The 17,933-nt window shown below is 50.5% G+C and overlaps 1 protein-coding gene across 1 annotated transcript; it reads left to right on the forward strand.

The window, feature by feature from the left end:
* The first annotated feature begins 2,143 nt into the window (after positions 1–2,143).
* Positions 2,144–16,045, forward strand: LOC107110896 (protein S100-A2-like). Its single transcript, XM_015411739.1, has 3 exons — positions 2,144–2,367; positions 11,373–11,521; positions 15,775–16,045. Exons 1-3 carry the CDS (start codon positions 2,154–2,156, stop codon positions 15,937–15,939), a joined length of 528 nt encoding a protein of 175 aa, XP_015267225.1. The 5' UTR covers positions 2,144–2,153; the 3' UTR covers positions 15,940–16,045.
* The last annotated feature ends 1,888 nt before the right edge of the window (positions 16,046–17,933 follow it).

Below are 17,933 nucleotides of genomic sequence, written 5' to 3' on the forward strand. Positions count from 1 at the left end.
GAGTGTTTGTCCAGACACTGCTTAAAGACTGGGGGTGAGGAGGAGCTCACCACCTCCCTCAGCAGTTGATTCCACTGTTGCACAACTCTCCCTGTCAAAACGTTTCTCCTAATATCCAGCTGGAACCTTCCCACCCTTAATTTAAACCCCTTCTTGCGAGTCCTGTCCTCTGCTGCCAACAGGAACAGCTCCCTGCCCTCCTCTAAGCGACAGCCCTTCCAATACTTCAAGAGAGTCATTCTGTCCCCCCCTCGACCTCCTCTTCTCCTAACTGAACATTCCCAAGTCCCTCAGCCTTTCCTCATTGGGCTTGGTCTCCAGGCCCCTGATCGTCTTTGTCGTTCACTTCTGCACTTGCTTCATTCAAGGAGCTGTTCCTGTTGGCAGCAGAGGGCAGGGCTCAAAATAATGGGTTTAAATTAAGGGCGGGAAGGGACCGGCTGTAATTTAAGGAAAACTTTTCGACAGTCAGAGTTGTGCAAGAGTGGAATCAGCTGTCTAGGGAGGTGGCGAACTCTCCCTCCCTGGCAGTCTTTAAGGAGCGGCTGGACAGACACTTGTCGGGGATGCTCTAGGCTGATCCTGCATTGAGCAGGGGGTTGGACTAGATGGCCTCTATGGCCCCTTCCGACTCTGTGATTCCGTGAAAGTGAGCTGTACCTGAAGAAGTAAATGGTGACTCACGAAAGCTCCTCCCCTGCCACCAATTTGGCTAGTCTTCAAGGTGCTGCTGGACTCTTGCTCTTTTCTCCTGCTACAGACAGCCTCACGCGGCTACCTGTCTTGATCTATAAACTGACCTGATGACACTCAGCACACAGAAATACTGAAGGCATGAACCTCATTCCTTAATGTAAAATTGCCTTTTGTTTTTCACGTTCTCCAGAATGATAACAGCACAGGAGCCTTGTTTGGTGTAGTCGTTAAGTGCGTGGACTCTAATCTGGGAGAACCGGGTTTGATTCCTCACTCCTCCACTTGCACCTGGCTGGATGACCTTGGGCAAGCCGTAGTTCTGATAAGAGCTGTTCTTGAAAAAGAGCACTTTCCGTCAAGAGCTTTCTCAGCCCCACCTACCTCACAGGCAGCATTCCCTCTAAGCTGAGTTAGTGTGAGCGAGCTCACAGGTTTTTTAGCCTCTAGCTCACACATTTTTGTCTTAGCTCAGGAAGGAGGGCTCCAGAGCAAACTAATTTATGCAGCAGCCCAATCGCTCGCTCACAACTTTAATGCCAGTAGCTCACAAAGTAGAATTTTTGCTCACAAGACTCCACAGCTTAGAGGGAGCATTGCTCACAGGGTGTCTGTTGTGGGGAGGGGAAGGGAAAGTGCTCTGAGACTTCGTTGGGTAGTGAAGGTGGGGATATAAATCCAATATCTTCTTCTTCTTCTTTTTTAAATTTTTAAATTAATTTTCAAATTCAAATAAACACAAAACATAAATACAGTAACAAGTGTTATACAAGCAAACTCTTCACAACATCTCAGAAATACAAATTAGTGAAATAACAGTAAAGGCCACAAATCAAATCCCTTTATAGACATGACTCTTTAGCTTCCTATACAAAAGTAATGATGTCACGATATATATTGCGCTTAGTAGGCAGTAGTTGAGGGGAGTTTCCGATAACGTATTCCGTAAAAGGAAGCCAATTTTGTTAAAGCATCAGAGGTTGAATTATTGCCTTCAAAAGACCTAATGGAATCTGCAATCTTATCCATTGCTAACAATTCCCAAATCTTTGTAAACCACCTTGTGGTTGATATGGGAGAAGGGTCTTTCCAGCTCGCAGCTATAATCATCTTGGCTGCTAGGAGCAACATCGAAATCAATTCTCTATACATCCAAGGGATGTTCCAGTTTCTACAAAGGTCTAACAAAATTAACTCAGGAGAATTCTTCTTCTTCTTCTTCTTCTTCTTCTTCTTCTTCTTCTTCTTATTCTTCTTCTTCTTCACAGGGTGTCTGTTGTGGGGAGGGGAAGGGAAAGGGATTGTAAACTGCTCTCCTTTGGGTAGGGAAGGGTGGGGTATAAATCCCTCCTCCTCCTCCTCCTCCTCCTGATCTCACGAGGCAGGCCTGGTATTGAGTCAACTAATAATGGAAGGACAAGCAAGGATCCCGCCCCTCCTCCTCCTCCTCCAGGAAACAAATGGAATTGGGTGAGGTTCAAACTGGTTGGGAGAGGAAGAGCCAGAGAAGGCTCGTAGCCCAAGAGTGGCGGCGCAGCACCCGGCTGGGGATGGCGCTTGTGGGTGCGGGCGGGATGCTAGGCAGCAGCTCGGCAGATGGGCGCCCACCCCCTTCTGGCTCAGATCGCCCCTCTCCTCCCCACAACAGCCGGGCTCCCCCTTCGGCACCTCTGGGTGAGTCGCTTTCCCCGCCTCTTGCCGATCGCTGCTTCTTTTAACCTTGAATCCTTTTATTTATTTTTTAAGCCAGGTGTGTGTTCTGTTAGGAGGGGGGTGAGGCTCGAGAGAAACCTGACGATTCTCATCTCCAGATGTGCCTGGGTGGATTATCGGGCAGCCTGGCCGAACCCTTGCCCAGATCTTTGGAAAGGGAACGCTTCAAGTTGCCAGCTCCGTGTTGGGAAATGCTTGGAGATTTGGGAGGTGGAGAACGGTGGGGGTGGACCTCAGAGGGGTATAATGACCCTCCAAAACAGCCATTTTCTCCAGGGGGACTGATCTATGGACCCCGGCTGTTGGTTGTAATTTTGGGAGATCTCCAGGCCCCCCTCCCTGAGCTTGGCAATCCTAGGGACATTGTTGGGCTTAGGGTTGCCAGACCTTTCCCAGTGGAGATGGGGGTCCCACACTGACAGGCCCCACCTCCCTGCCACCAATCAGCTGGCCAACAGGGGTGAACTGTCCCCAGAAAAGAGGGAAATCTATCCAACGTGCAGCGACGTGTCTGCGTCACTGTTCAAATGACCCGGAAGTGATGTCATCACATACGGGATGTTGTGGGGAGACACTCTGGTCTTTGGGCAAAAACTCTATGGTAGAAGCCAAATTTACCATAGAGTTTTTCCCCTGAATACCAGAGCATCACCTGGACATTCCGGACGTGATGATGTCTTTTCTGGGTCACGTGGGTAGAAGAAGAGGAAGAAGAAGAAGAAAAGAAGAGGAGGAGGAGGAGAAGATTGGATTCATACCCCATTCTTTACTACCCAGAGGAGTCTCTGAATAGCTTACGATCTCCTTTCCTTTCCCTTCCCCTGTGAGGTAGGTGGGGCTGAGAGAGCTCTTTTGAGAACCGCCCTTGAGAGAACAGCTCTGAAGGAACTTGTAACTGACCCAAGGTCACACCAGCAGCTGCATGTGGAGGAGTGGGGAATCAAACCCAGTTCTCCCAGATTGGAGTATGCGCTCCTAACCACTACACAAAACTTGCTCTCTGGGTAGTGATGTAGACATGACTCTGTACGTCAGATAGGGACTGGCGACCCTAGTAGAGCTAGATGAATCAAGAGCCTGACTCTCTGTATGTAGCCCATTTCCATGTGGATACGAAGTCTCAGGGGCGTCTAGAAGCAAGCAGGCTCTTTCCAGCAGACAGTACCTGTTATGTATTCTGTATACATAAATGTCAGAGCGTGAATCTCACCCCTATCTAAACATGGCATCCTAAATGGACAAACCTGATTGGTTACTCTGCGCAGTAGGACCAATAAGGATACAGGAAAGATTCCGGAGGGAGATAAAGACCTTGGTTCTTATGTTACTGTTCTGATTGGTTGACAATGCAACAGTGGGTGTGGTTACGCCGGCCCGGACAGTTTAAAAGAGAGCCTGTTGCTCTCCTGTTTTTTGTTCGTTAGTACCTCGTTAAATAAAGCTGATTCACTTGTTCAAGAGCTGCTGCAGTAAGTCTCATACTTAACAGTACCCTTGCTAGTCCAGCATCAGGTTTCTTCAGGGAACAGCTTGGAGCCAAAGGATGCTTCAGTCCCGGCCAGCTCCAGCTAAGCCTCTTGACCCTCTTCCCTCTGTTGGTATCCCAAATCAACCTCCCTACAAATAGTTTCTCAGACCCTCCTACTGGCTGACTGTGTCACCTCCCAATGGGCCTGTAGCCACAGTGGGGGGGGGATTTGGGGCAGAGCCCCACCACGGGCTCGCCCTGCCCCACCCTGGGAGGATTCCAGACCCCCCACCCCCATGCGCCTCTCCCCAGCAAGCAGTTGGGAGGCTGGGGAAGGAAAGGGAAGTCGCCCTGACACTTCTGGTCAGTTTCACTCCGGGACGAACAGCTGCTCGGAGGGGAGTGAACCTGTAATGTATTGAAATGATTACATGAATCACCTCATAGGACTCCCATGTTAAGCTTCGAGCCAGACCAGGGCTCCTCTGAGCGAACTTCCTATTGGTCGCTTCGTAACAGCGACCAATCAGAACGATACCATTCCCTAGGAGGGAAAGACTCCCATTGGTCTTTATTCTAGCAATCTCATTGGTTGTTATTTGTAAATAGGCGTGGCTACATTAGCCCGGTTATGTTTAAAAGGAGCATAAGCTCCCACTGTTTTCTGTCCTGGTTTCTTACTGAGTTAGTGCTTGTTCGTTACTTCAAATAAAGCTGAATCACTTGCTGAATCACTGTACGAGTCCTTTGTTAGCGCGATCTAACAATTGGCGACGAAGGTGGGATGTTAGAGCAGGTAGGCAGCCCTGCGGACATCCACACTTCGGACTCGGAAGAAAGCGGGCAGAGCACAGCAGCCGATCCGGCGGAGGCGCCACCAGCTCCGGTGCCCAAGTCTCCCCCGATGGCTGGAAGCCAGAAGTTCGAGTGCTTCGAACCCTCCTCAGAAGACTGGGACTCCTACCTGTCCAGGTTCGAGTTCCATCTGGAGACCCACGACATCACCGATGAGGCGAAGAAACGAGCATGCCTCCTGAGTTCCTGCGGGAAGGGGACCTTCGACATAGCCAGGTCGTTGGTGGCCCCAACTGATATAAAGACTGTCACCTACGCTGACATCACGGAGAAGCTTAAGGCTCACTATTCTCCACAACCGTCGGAGATCGCCTGCCGGCACGCTTTTTACAAGCGGAACCAGGCCGGAGGCGAGACCATCGCAGATTTCGTGGCGGCCCTTCGCAAAGCCGCACGGCCATGTAATTTCCACAACGTGGAGGAAGCCCTCAGAGACCGTCTCGTCTGCGGTCTCAAAGATGAAAGGCTGCAACAGAGGCTGTTCGCCCGCACCACCCTGACCTGGGCAGTGGCCTACGAAGAGGCCGTGGCCGCGGAAGCAGCGGAGAAGTCCACGAAGGAGGTCCGCCAGCGGGTGGCAGAGCCCAGTATACACGCTCAACGAGACAGCGAGGGCGAAGACGCGGATGATGACGTCAACGCGGTTCGAGGCAAGCGGACCCCAGCGAAGACTACCAACGTCAAGCCTTGCTCCGGTTGTGGCGGGAAACACCAGCGCGACTCCTGTTGGGCTCGTGATGTCGACTGCAGAGCGTGTGGACGGCGTGGTCATCTGGCCAGAGTCTGCAGATCAGCAAAGAAGGATCCCTCAACTAACAACCGGTCAGCGCAGAGGGGCACTCCAGTCAGCACCCAAGGCAAGACCCGTTCCTCAGCATCGGAAGCAAGCTGCCAGTTGACGGCGACCTTGTCGAGCGCATCGGCCGTAAATCGCACCAGCAGCCAGGGCAAGATCACCGTGACTCCACTCCTCGACGGCCGACCCTGTACAATGGAGGTGGACTCAGGATCGTCCGTGACGGTGATTTCTGCCGCGTCCTGGCGCCAGTTGTTCCCGAACCGAAGCCGGCGGCGGCTCCAGCCTGCGGGAACCAGAGTGTCCGACTTCCAGGGCAACCGAATTCCCTTGGCCGGACGGGACTCTGTTACTGTTGAGTATAAGGGGAAATGTGTTAAACTGTCATTCCTGATTGCAGAGGGAGACCGGGTTAACCTGCTAGGGTTAGATTGGTTTGAGCCATTGGGCATTGGTATTTCTGGGATTAACAGGATGTCTGAAAATAAATGGGGCATGCTGTACGACCTGTTCCCTGATGTATTTGCCGAAGGGTTGGGGAGGTACAAGGGCCCCCCGGTTGCGTTTGACTTAGATCCGTCAGTCAAACCTATTAGGTTGAAGTATCGGAAAGTACCTGTGTCTCTCAAACATAAGGTGGAAAAAGAGATTGACAAACTAGTTGAGCAAGGGGTTTTAGAGCCAGTACCATACAGCAAATGGGAGACCCCGATCGTAACCCCTGTCAAATCAGATGGGTCCATACGACTATGCGCCGATTACAAATGTACGATTAACAAGGCGCTGCAGCAACATTCGTACCCGGTCCCGGTAATAAGCCACATTTTGGCTTCCCTGGGGGGTGGCAAGATTTTCGCCAAATTTGACCTGGCCCAGGCATACCAGCAGTTGCCTGTCACCCCGGAGGCTGCCGAGGCCCAAACAATTGTAACCCACCAAGGGGCTTTTAAAGTGAACAGGCTGCAATTCGGGGTCAACGTAGCACCTGGGATTTTTCAGGGCCTCATGGAACGTCTACTAAGGGGGGTACCTGGCACAGTGCCCTATTTTGACGACGTGCTGATTGCGGGCGGGTCTGAACAGGAACTACTGGACCGGGTTAAAGAGGTCCTCAGGCGTTTTCAAAATGCCGGTCTCAGAGTTAAGCGCTCAAAATGCACGCTCGGGGTGGAAAGTGTGGACTTCCTGGGGTTTCGCATTGACGCAGAGGGAGTCCACCCCACGGATGAGAAGGTATCTGCAATCCAAAACGCCCCCAGGCCGGTGAGTAAGAAGGAGCTCCAATCCTTTTTAGGACTCCTGAATTTTTATCATGCGTTTTTACCGCATAAGGCATCAGTGGCGGCCCCTTTGCACGCGCTTTTGCACAAGGAGGCAAAATGGAAGTGGGGGCAGGCCGAGGAAAAGGCTTTTGTGGGAGTCAAGGAGCTGCTGACATCTAATGCCGTACTCACGCATTATGATGAACACAAGCTCCTGGTGTTAGCTGCTGACGCTTCACCTTTTGGAGTAGGCGCAGTTTTAAGCCATCTGATGCCTGATGGGAGCGAAGCGCCTATCGCTTTTTATTCTAGATCACTATCTGCGGCAGAGCGGAACTATGCCCAGATAGACAAGGAGGGTCTGGCGTTGGTAGCGGCTGTCAAAAAGTTCCATGATTTTATTTTTGGCAGACGATTTTTGCTGGTCACTGACCACAAGCCGCTACTGGGGATTTTTGCGCCCGATAAGCAATTGCCAAACATCATGTCCCCACGCATGCTTAGATGGGCGATATTTTTGCAGGCTTATGATTTTGACTTAGAGCACCGGCCTGGGAAAGCGATTGGGCATGCGGATGCCCTCAGCCGGTGCCCGGTGCCGGACATTGGCGCAGACCCTGCCCCCGCCTGTGAGGTCTTGGCAATTGAGGAGCTTCCTCGACCCCCGGTATCATCCAGGGACATTGCAGCACACACGGCCAAGGATAGCGTGCTGTCCCGAGTATTAAACTGGGTTTGGAGGGGGTGGCCGGTTGGAAGCGTTGAACCGGAGTTCGGCCCTTACAAAAGCCGTCAAAATGAACTATCCATTTCTAAGGGCTGTGTATTATGGGGGAACAGGGTGGTGGTTCCTGACAAACTCAGGACGAGAGTGTTAGAGTCGCTGCACGAGGGTCACCCCGGTATGGTACACACCAAAGCGTTGGCCAGAGGGTATGTCTGGTGGCCGGGGCTGGACAAAGAGATCGAAGAATGGGTACGAGGGTGTCCCAAATGCCAGCAAGTCAGACCCGATCCCCCACAAGCTACACCCCAAGGCTGGGAGTCATCTGGTAAACCCTGGGCCAGATTGCATATAGATTTTGCTGGCCCTCTCCAAGGGCAAATGTTCCTAATTGTGGTGGACGCTATGTCCAAATGGCTGGAGGTCGTGCATATGAAATCGACCACATCACTTGCTGTGATCCATGCGCTCCGCCGACTTTTTGCCACCCACGGGTTGCCTGACGTCATCGTCAGTGACAACGGGCCTCAATTTGTGTCTGAGGAATTTAGGCTCTTCCTCACGAGTAATGGCATACGCCAAATGACTTCGGCCCCTTTCCATCCGGCATCTAATGGCCAAGCCGAACGGATGGTCAGGACGGCCAAAGAGGCCCTGGGTAAAATGGACGAAGGGGACTGGAGCCAGAGGCTGGGCTCCTTTCTTTTGCTGCAGCACACCACCCCCTGTAGTGCTACAGGCCGTAGTCCGGCCGAATTGTTAATGGGGCGGAGACTCACGACCCGTTTGAACCGAATGCACCCAGACCTCACTGAAGAGCAATCCGAGCGTACCACGGCGCAACCGAAGGTGCGCATGTTTGAAAAAGGGGACAAGGTTTTCGCACGAAATTATGCAAACGGGCACTTATGGCTTCCTGGGGTTATATCCGACTCTGTGGGTACTCGAATGTATGTGGTGCAGTTAGCTGACGGTCGAATATGGCGGCGCCACATAGATCAGTTAAGGAGACGTTGGGCTAGGGACAGCGCTGACTCTCCGACGGCTGAATCCCCTGATGTCGAGTGGACACCCCCAGAGCAGGCGGTGAGTACCGAAAGGCCCGGTACTGTCCCCGAGTCAGGGCAGAACCCTGTGTGCGGGGCTGAAATCCCAGTCGAGTCTGTGCCTGATCCAGGCTGTAGTGAACCCCACTCTGACCCACAACCTTGTCTGCCCATGGAGCCTGCACCGCTCCGCAGGTCCCAGCGTTCGCGGCAAATGCCGACTTATCTGAAGGACTATGAGTGTAAATACTGTTGGAATAACTGATGTACAAAGGTTGATTGTATGTATGTAAATAATAAAACAATTGGGATGATGGCTTAACTTAGGGGGGAGGAATTGTAATGTATTGAAATGATTACATGAATCACCTCATAGGACTCCCATGTTAAGCTTCGAGCCAGACCAGGGCTCCTCTGAGCGAACTTCCTATTGGTCGCTTCGTAACAGCGACCAATCAGAACGATACCATTCCCTAGGAGGGAAAGACTCCCATTGGTCTTTATTCTAGCAATCTCATTGGTTGTTATTTGTAAATAGGCGTGGCTACATTAGCCCGGTTATGTTTAAAAGGAGCATAAGCTCCCACTGTTTTCTGTCCTGGTTTCTTACTGAGTTAGTGCTTGTTCGTTACTTCAAATAAAGCTGAATCACTTGCTGAATCACTGTACGAGTCCTTTGTTAGCGCGATCTAACAGAACCTGACCGGAAGCTGCCGGGTGGCTTCCCTTCTCTTCCCCAGCCTTCCTGCCGCTGTGGGTAAGGAAAAGAGGGCTACCCCCACCCCACAAGCTGTTGGGGGATCTACCCTGTTTCCCCAAAAATAAGACCTACCCCCAAAATAAGCCCGAGGAGGATTTCTATGCATTTGTGGTATAAGCCCTAGTGTGTCTTCTTGAGAAAAAATAAATATAAGACAGTGTCTTATTTTCAGGGAAACACGGTAATTAAGTTCCCTGCTCCCCGCCCCCCCTATAGCAGCACCTGGTCAACCCTGGAGGGGTGAAGCTAACTGGGCAGGCTCATTCTCCCTCCCTCCTTTGGGGCGGTGCCGTGGAAGAAGAGGGTGGGGCAGAGGCAAACTGGGGAAAGGCCCTTTTCCAGGGCTGGTTTTCCCCCTACTAGTTTGGTATAGAGTGGTTAGGAGCGCGGACTCTAATCTGGGAGAACCGGGTCTGGTTCCCCACTCCTCTACCTGCAGCTGCCGGTGTGACCTTGGGTCAGTCGCAAGTTCTCTCAGAGCTGTTCTCTCAGGAGCAGTCCTCAAAAGAGCTCTCTCAGCCCCACCTGCCTCACAGGGTTTCTGTTGTGCGGAGGGGAAGGGAAAGGTGATTGTAAGCCGCTCTGAGACTCCTTCGGGTAGTGAAGGGCGGGGTATAAATCCAATCTCTCCTCCTCCTCCTCTTCCTCTTCAGGGAAGAGTAAATTCCATGCACCCAGGAACATCGATGTTCTTTTTTCTTTTACCCCTGACAACTCATCAGGCCCACCAATGACATTTCTGTGTTTGGCCAAAAATCTGGATGTGGTCAGGAGAGCCAGTTTGGTGTAGTGGTTAGGAGCGCGGACTCTGATTTGGGAGAACCGGGTTTGATTCCCCACTTCTCCACTCACACCTGGCTGGATGACCTTGGGCAAGCCATTGTTCTGATAAGAGCTGTTCTTTAAAAAGAGCACTTTCCGTCAAGAGCTCTCTCAGCCTCACTTACCTGACAGGGTGTCTGTTGTGGGGAGGGGAAGGGAAAGGAGTTTGTAAGCCGCTCTGAGACACCTTTGGGTAGTGAAGGGCGGGGTGTAAATCCAATCTCTCCTCCTCTTCTTCCTCCTGCCTATTCCATGGAAAGTCCATTCTGAGTCAGGGGACAGACATTGAACTCCATGTGAGGACACTGAGGGTAGAGCCGTTGGATGTAGTCCTGCTCGGATGTAAGCAATTTTGAATAGATGCGCAGCCCTACAGGAACCGGGACATCAAAAACTCATAGCATTATTGAGAGCCAGTGTGGTGTACTAGTTAGAGTGTCAGACTAGGATTGAAGAGACCGGGGTTCGAATCTCTGCCATGAATCTCACTGGTGACCATGGGCCATCCTTGGCCGGGCCTAGCCTACCTCACAGGGTTATTGGGAGAATAAAATAGGGATGAGAGAACCATAGACTCCCATAGTTCCATGGAGGAAAAATTGGATAAACTGTGCTAGACGGACTATTACTGAATTGGTATCATCAATGGATTCAGAGCTCTTTTTATGGGGGAATGTGCCAGAACGGAGTTCCAGAAACAGAAGAGCCAGTTTGGTGTGAGAGCAAGTTTGGTGTAGTGGTTAAGTCCGCGCGCTCTAATCTGGGAGAACCGGGTTTGATTCCCCACTCCTCCACTTGCAGCTGTTGGATGCCGTTGGGGAAGCCACGGTTCTGTCAGAACTGTTCTTGAAAGAGCAGTTCTCTCAGAGTTCTCTCAGCCCCACCTACCTCACAGGGTGGCTTTTGTGGGGCGAGGAAGGGAAAGGAGTTTGTAAGCAGCTCTGATACTTGGAGTGAAGGGCGGGGTATAAATCCAATCTCCTCCTCCTCCTCCTCCTCCTCCTTTGACAAAATTCTTTTAAAATGTTTAAAAGGGCAGATGTACCCTTCATAACTGTGGAATGCTGAGAGTAATTAACTAAGACCCTGCTATCATACTCCATCTGTCTCCTCTCAAGCGTGCACTGTTGCCTTGTGAGGAGAAGATCATGGAATTCACAGCAGGTGGGTGAACAGAACCAAATGCATCTTCCACACTCGAGGGTCTAATCGTACTTCTTTCTTTCTTCTCAGAGCCCAAGATGGAGGCCCCCCTCGAGAAGGCCCTCGAAGTGATGGTAAACACCTTCCACAAATATTCGGGCAAGGACGGCGACAAGTATAAGCTCAGCAAGGCCGAGATGCGGGAACTACTTCTTCAGGAGATGCCTGCTTTTGTCCCGGTGAGGCAGTGTTGGGAGCAGTGGGGAGGTTGGGAGCAGTTGGGAGGTTGTGAGCAGTGTTCCCTCTAAGCTGCGTTAATGTGAGCTAGCTCACAGTTTTTCACCCTCCAGCTCACACATTTTTGTCTTCACTCAGGAAGGATGGCTCCAGTCCAGGGCAAACTAATTTATGCAGTAGCCAAATCACCTGCCTGCTCACAACTTTAATGCTGATAGCTCACAAAATTGAATTTTTGCTCACAGGACTCCACAGCTTAGAGGGAACATTGGTTGGGAGATCTCTTTTCGGGGAGGAAAGATCAGAGAAGCCCCGAAGTAGGAATCAGTGACGTTCCCTATTTGTGTTTTTGTTAATATTCTCCGTATTTTGCTGTTTGTTTTGTAGATTTGGAAGTTGTAGAGTTTTAACTTGGAACTTGTAGAGAGAGACAATTTGGTGTAGTGGTTAAGTGCGCCAACTCTAATATGGGAGAACCAGGTTTGATTCCCTGCACCTCCACTTGCAGCTGCTGGATGACCTTGGGCAAGCCATAGTTCTCTCAGAGCTGTTCTCTCAAGAGCGGGCTTTGCAAATACATGGATATCAGCAGCAAGGACAAGTATGAGTTTTTTGCAGTTACATGAAATGTCTGTGTCATGACCCCTATTGGGTTGCCACCTTCCTCTGCCACCACTATGGACTTAGGGTCCCTTGGGAAGGCCCAGAGGACCCTCCCAAGCCTATTCAAAATGCCCCTTTTAAGCCGAGAAATATAGGCGTGATGACCAGGCAGAGGACATTAAACAAATGGTTTATTAATACAGTAATGGAGCAAGGAAAACAAGACAAGGTGCTTAAAATATATAACAGTGTCTAAAGGCAAAATAAACAAATCTAACATGGCTACCTGTTTCCCTTAACTGGTTACTATTCAAGGCCCGTAGACTTTTATACCAGGCCTGTGCCTGTACTCACTCTGTCCCAAGTGAGGGATCTATCCAGGGGTCATTTTGTAGAAAAAGAGCTAGGGGAACTCATTAGCAAAACTCATTAGCATATGCCACACCCCCTGACATCAGGGGCCCGGCGGTGGACCTGCAAGGCCAGCGGGAGTGTGAGGAAGCCCCGCCAAGGCCCTCCCTGGCCCCAGGCAGGCAGGGGTGGGGAGAAGCGGGGAGGAAGCAACTTACCCTCCCTCTTCTCCTGCCTCCTCCTGGCTGAATGAGGGCCGGAAGCGGGGCGGCCGGAAGTGGGGGGCGGGGCTTCATCATGTGCCCCCCCTGCACCTCACCTGCGGGAACTGCGTTCCCCCGCGATCCCCCCCGAAATGACCTCTGGATCTATCTCTCAGACCAGACTGTCCCCCCAGTTTAACTCTGCGAGAGAGAAAAATGCAGTAGATAAAAGAACCCAGTTCCACAGCCCACAAAGCTTAAGTCACAATCTCCTCATGCAATCGCTGGACACTGATTGGTTACAACCATTGCTAAGCATTGTGGGGATTGTAGGCTGTCTGCTTTCCACTCCCACACAGGTCTCCTGGGCCTGGGCCGCACTAGGCCTTGCCTCCCAGTCCGACACAGATCATGACACTTGCCCTGACGTGGATAGTCCAGGCTAGCCCGATCTAGTCAGATCTCAGAAACTAAGCAGGGGCAGCTCTAGTTAGTATTTGGATGGGAGACCACCAAGGAAGACCAGGATTGCTCCACAGAGACAGGCAATGGCAAGCCACCTCTGTTCATCTCTTGCCTTGAAAAGCCCACAGGATTGCCATAAGCCAGCTGCAACTTGACGGCACTTTCCGTCACCACCATATGGTCTTAATATGTTCAGTGTCTGTCACTGATATGTTTAAAATGTTGTGGTTTGTGGGAAAAATTCAGTGCCAGGAGCAGAAAATGATGCAAAAATTAAGAACCGCAGGCTCGACTCGTACAATGGAGAAACACAATGAGGATTTATTATTTTTTTAAAGGTCGGAACTGTGGGAATGAGGAATTTGAGATCGTATCTGCTTCTTGGCATAATCTGTTTGTATTCCATGACTTGCGGTCTTGTTTCAGAATCTAATGAGAGCAGCTTTGCATGATCAGACCACTTCGCCCTGTCCAGATTCCTATGTGCTTGGTGGTTTCCTAGAAACTGCCCACCTTCACTCAAACCTGGAAGACACCAGTTTTGTGGGTTTTCAGGCTGAACCCAAAAAGTGGCGGGAGCGTTGGAGAGTGGGAAAGATGGCATGTGTGAGATGTCTGAGGCTTCTGGGAAAAACTCGGATTTGCCATAGAGTTTCTGACGTTTCCTAGAGCTACCATATGTCACTGCTGGATTTTCCCCAGGAAATAATAATAATAATAAAAAAACCTCCTCGGCTTCTGCTGCAGGTGGGGGTGGGGGTGGGTGGGCAAAGGGAGCTGTCGGTGAGAGGTCTCCAATCATAGCAGGTAGGGTTGCCAGGTCCCGCCTGGTAACCGGCGGGGGATTGAGAGGAGACTTACCGGGAGCAAGAGAGAGGCTCTTCTGATGTGCAGCAGCGTGCCCAGGGCTATTTTGGGGCAGGAGCGCACAGGAACAGAGTTCCGGCTGGCTTCAGAGTTGGCCACGCCCACTACAGCCAAAACCTCTGTGTGCCTGGCTACACAGGGATGGCCTGGAGAGCGACCCCCCCCCCCGGCAACTCCAAGACGGGTGTCTTCTCGTCCCTTCCGTGGCCTGTCCAAGGGCAATATAAACTGCCTTCCCTTCCAGGGCTGGCTTGCCTGGGTGCCCCGCAGCTACAGGGCATCTGGGCAAGCCAAGAGAAGGCATGGGATGCTAATGAGCTATGCTGTCAGGGGTGTGGCCTAATATGCTAATGAGTTTCTGCTGTTGGGTGTGGCCTAAAATGCTAATGAGTTCCTGCTGGGCTTTTTCTACAAAAAAAGCCCTGAGCGTGCCTACGTCAGTGCTCCCGTGACTCGGAAGAGACACCATCACTTCTGGGATGTTGGGGCGATGCTTGAGTATTTGGGCAAAAAATCGGTGACAAATTTGGCTTCGGCTATAGAGTTTCTGCTCAAATACCAGAGTGTCACCCTGAAATCCCAGGAGTGATGATGTTACTTCCAGGTCATGTGGGCAGCTGTGTGGTTACGTTGCTTTGGCTCGGCAGAGCCTCCCTCTTTTTCGGGGCAAGTTCCTCCCGCTGGCCAGGTGATTGGTGGCTGGACGGTGGGGGTCTGTCAGTGGGGGACCCCCACCTGATTATTGGAAGAGAGAACTCCATGTTATATTTTGGTGCCTAAACCTTCTGATTTCATAGTTGGGACATTTTTGGAGACAATTCTTCTGATGAAAGGAATTCAGAAACAGGATTTAAAGATCACCGGGAACCTGTAGAGAATGCTCTCAGCTGATAAAGAGGACTGTTTCAGCAGATGGAAGAAATCCCATCGCAGGGCAACAAACTTAAATAGAATCATCTCAGTTGACATACATCTGTGTACAGAGAACAGGTTTTGAAAACGTCTCGACGGATATAATCCTGGAGATTTTTAATTATATCATATCATATCATATCATATTATATTTATATTTGAATTTATATCCCACCCTACCCCGAAGGCTCAGGGCGGCTCACAAGGGCACCATGTGCCAGTTAAAACAGTAATACATAATTAAAAACAATAAATTACAATAAAACACAATAAAACATTTCATAAACTATTAGGCCAAGATGGATAGCTCTCACTTCCACAATTACTTTCTCAGGTCTTATCATCTAAAACCGTGCCCAGGCGCCTCGCTCCCCCATTGGGGGCCAGGCAGTCATGATGTTCATACGCAGTGCATAGGGGACAAAGATGGAATAATGGTGGTGGCGGCTCCTACTCAACCTATTAGTGTTACCAACAATTAGAGACTGTGTTATCTTTTGTTTGGTTAGCAGTGGAGGTACATGCTTCTTATTGTGATATTGTGGATTATATGCAATGACTATTTGATATATTATTCTTATGAATATTTTTTGCATCGTTTTAGCCGTTTTCATAGTGATTCTTTGATGTACCCACCAGGGGGTCTGGCAACCCTAATAGCAGGAGATCTGGCAGCTCTACCAGTTTCCCCTTGACACTGGGAATTCTAGCTACATTTGAGACTGCCACCACTGTGTTGTCATTCTTAAATCATCTGAACATTCCGTGCCTTGATCCCAAGCAGTCCAACACCGCAATGCAACCGATAGGCTGAGGTGTTATTGAGCTCTACTCTGCCTCCTTCTTTCCTGTAGGGGAAGATCCATGAACCTGGTTTCGAATACATGATGAAGAAACTAGACAGCAACAAAGACGAGGAGCTCGATTTCCAGGAATACGCCGTCTTCTTAGCTCTCGCTGCTTCTCTCTGTAACGAGTTCTTCCGGGAGTGTGCTGACGAGAGCAACCGGAAGAGATGAGGGTGACGTTTCCAACGGGTGGGGCCTCTTTGGCGTTAAACCCTCTGAATCGGCCCAGCCTGGGGGCAATGATGTACAGTAATAAAGATGAGTGAAAGAAGGTTATGCCTGCGCTAATGGTACTGAAAGGAGATCTTCGTTCTCAGCTAAGCCTGGGTGGGCGATTTCTGTTCGGGATCTGTGACATTCACACCTGCTGGGTCTAGGGTGAGCAACCTCCAGGTGGGGCTTGGGAATCTCTTGGAATTGCAACAGATCTCTGGACTAATGAGATCAGTTCCTCTGGGGAAAATGGCTGCTTTGGAGGGTGGATTTTCTGGCATTATACCACACTGAGGTCCCTCCCCTCCCCAAACCCCGCCCTCCCTGGACTCCAGGCTCAAAATCTCCAATAATTTTCCAGTGCACAGTTAGCAACCATAGCTGTGTCCCTGATCTCCATACCTTCACATTTGCTAAACCCTCAAGTTTCTCTGCTCCTTTTTAGGTCTTCCCAGTTTGTTCTGACACCCGCCTTGTGACTCAATTGAAAAGCCTTAGGTAGGCCCAATTTAGGGTTGCCAGACCCCCCGGTCCAGGTTTCCCCAATTTCTGGGGCTTCAGCCCACCGCTAGCCAACTGGCTGGTAGGGAAGGCCCCACCCCCAAACAGGCATGTCATGTGTTGACGTCACATGGAAGTGATGTCATCACACCAGGGGCACTCTAGCATTTTGGCTAAAACTCTATGGTAACCATAGAGTTTTGCTCAAAAAGCTAGAGTGTCACCACGTGACATCCCCGGCATGATGATGTCACTTCTGTGTGATGTCATCACATGACGTTGCCCCACCCCCTCCCGGAAGCCTCCCTCTCACCACCCCCCGCCAACAGAATAATTGGACCTGGCAACCCTAGCCCAACTACTTATATTTGTCTAGAAAGATACTCTTTTGTGTTTGTGAAGTCAGGTAGGGTTGCCCATCTCCAGGTGGCACCTGGAGATCTCCCGCTATTGCAATCTGTTTCCCTGGAGAAAACGGCTGCTTTGGAGGGTTGACTCTATGCCACTATACCCTGCCGAGGTCCCTCCCCTTCCCAAATGCACCATGCCTAGGCTCTACCCCTAAAATCTCCAGTTATTTCTCAACTCAGAGTTGGCAGCCCAGTGGTGGTTCCCCACAGCCTATGGACCCCAACCAGGTGCACCTGCCAACACCTTTCCGGGCACTTGCCAAATGCTTTCAGAAAGTGGGAGGGGCCAGTAAAGGCTTTTGCCCACCAAGGCTTCTGATTGGCCACTGGAGATTTGGTTGGCCATGCAGTTTTTTAAAAAATGTTACTTCGGCGGCTGCCGCCACCACAGCACGAGGTTCTTCAACGTGTGACAGAAGGTAATCCACGGTAGCCATTTAGAGGCTGGCTCCACCACCTGCAACGTTGCTCCACTTTTTAGTCTACTTTTATCCCTGGGAGTCAAAAACAGATTGTAATCTACCCCCCCCCCCCAATGCAACGTAATAAGAACATACAGCAATCATAACCAGAGGACACTTAAAACATAGAATCATAGAACTGGAAGGGACCTCCAGGGTCATCTAGTCCAACCCCCTGCACAATGCAGGAAACATATCCAACCTGTGCTGAAAGGACTGCACCGGCTGCCTATAGCAGGGGTGGCCAAACTTGCCTAAGGTAAGAGCCACATAGAATAAACGTCAGATGTTTGAGAGTCGCAAGACATGAACCAATATCACACACACATGTTTACTGAAAAATATGCAAATTTGTTTTTATTAACATTAAACGAGACTGCCAAAAATAAAAACAAAAGGGGTAAAAACAGATATTAATAATGATATCTATTTGTCCAATGATATTTATTTGTCACAGAGAGCGAGAGAGACAGAGAGGTGGAAAGAAAGAATGAAAGGTGGAAAGACAGAGAGAAACAAAGGAAGCAGATAGATGAGGGAGGGAGGAAGGGGAAAGAGAGACAGAAAGAAAGGGAGAAAG

This window comes from Gekko japonicus, unplaced genomic scaffold, assembly GCF_001447785.1.
Source record: "Gekko japonicus isolate JY-2015 unplaced genomic scaffold, Gekko_japonicus_V1.1 scaffold175, whole genome shotgun sequence".
NCBI classification, from domain to species: Eukaryota; Metazoa; Chordata; class Lepidosauria; order Squamata; family Gekkonidae; genus Gekko; species Gekko japonicus.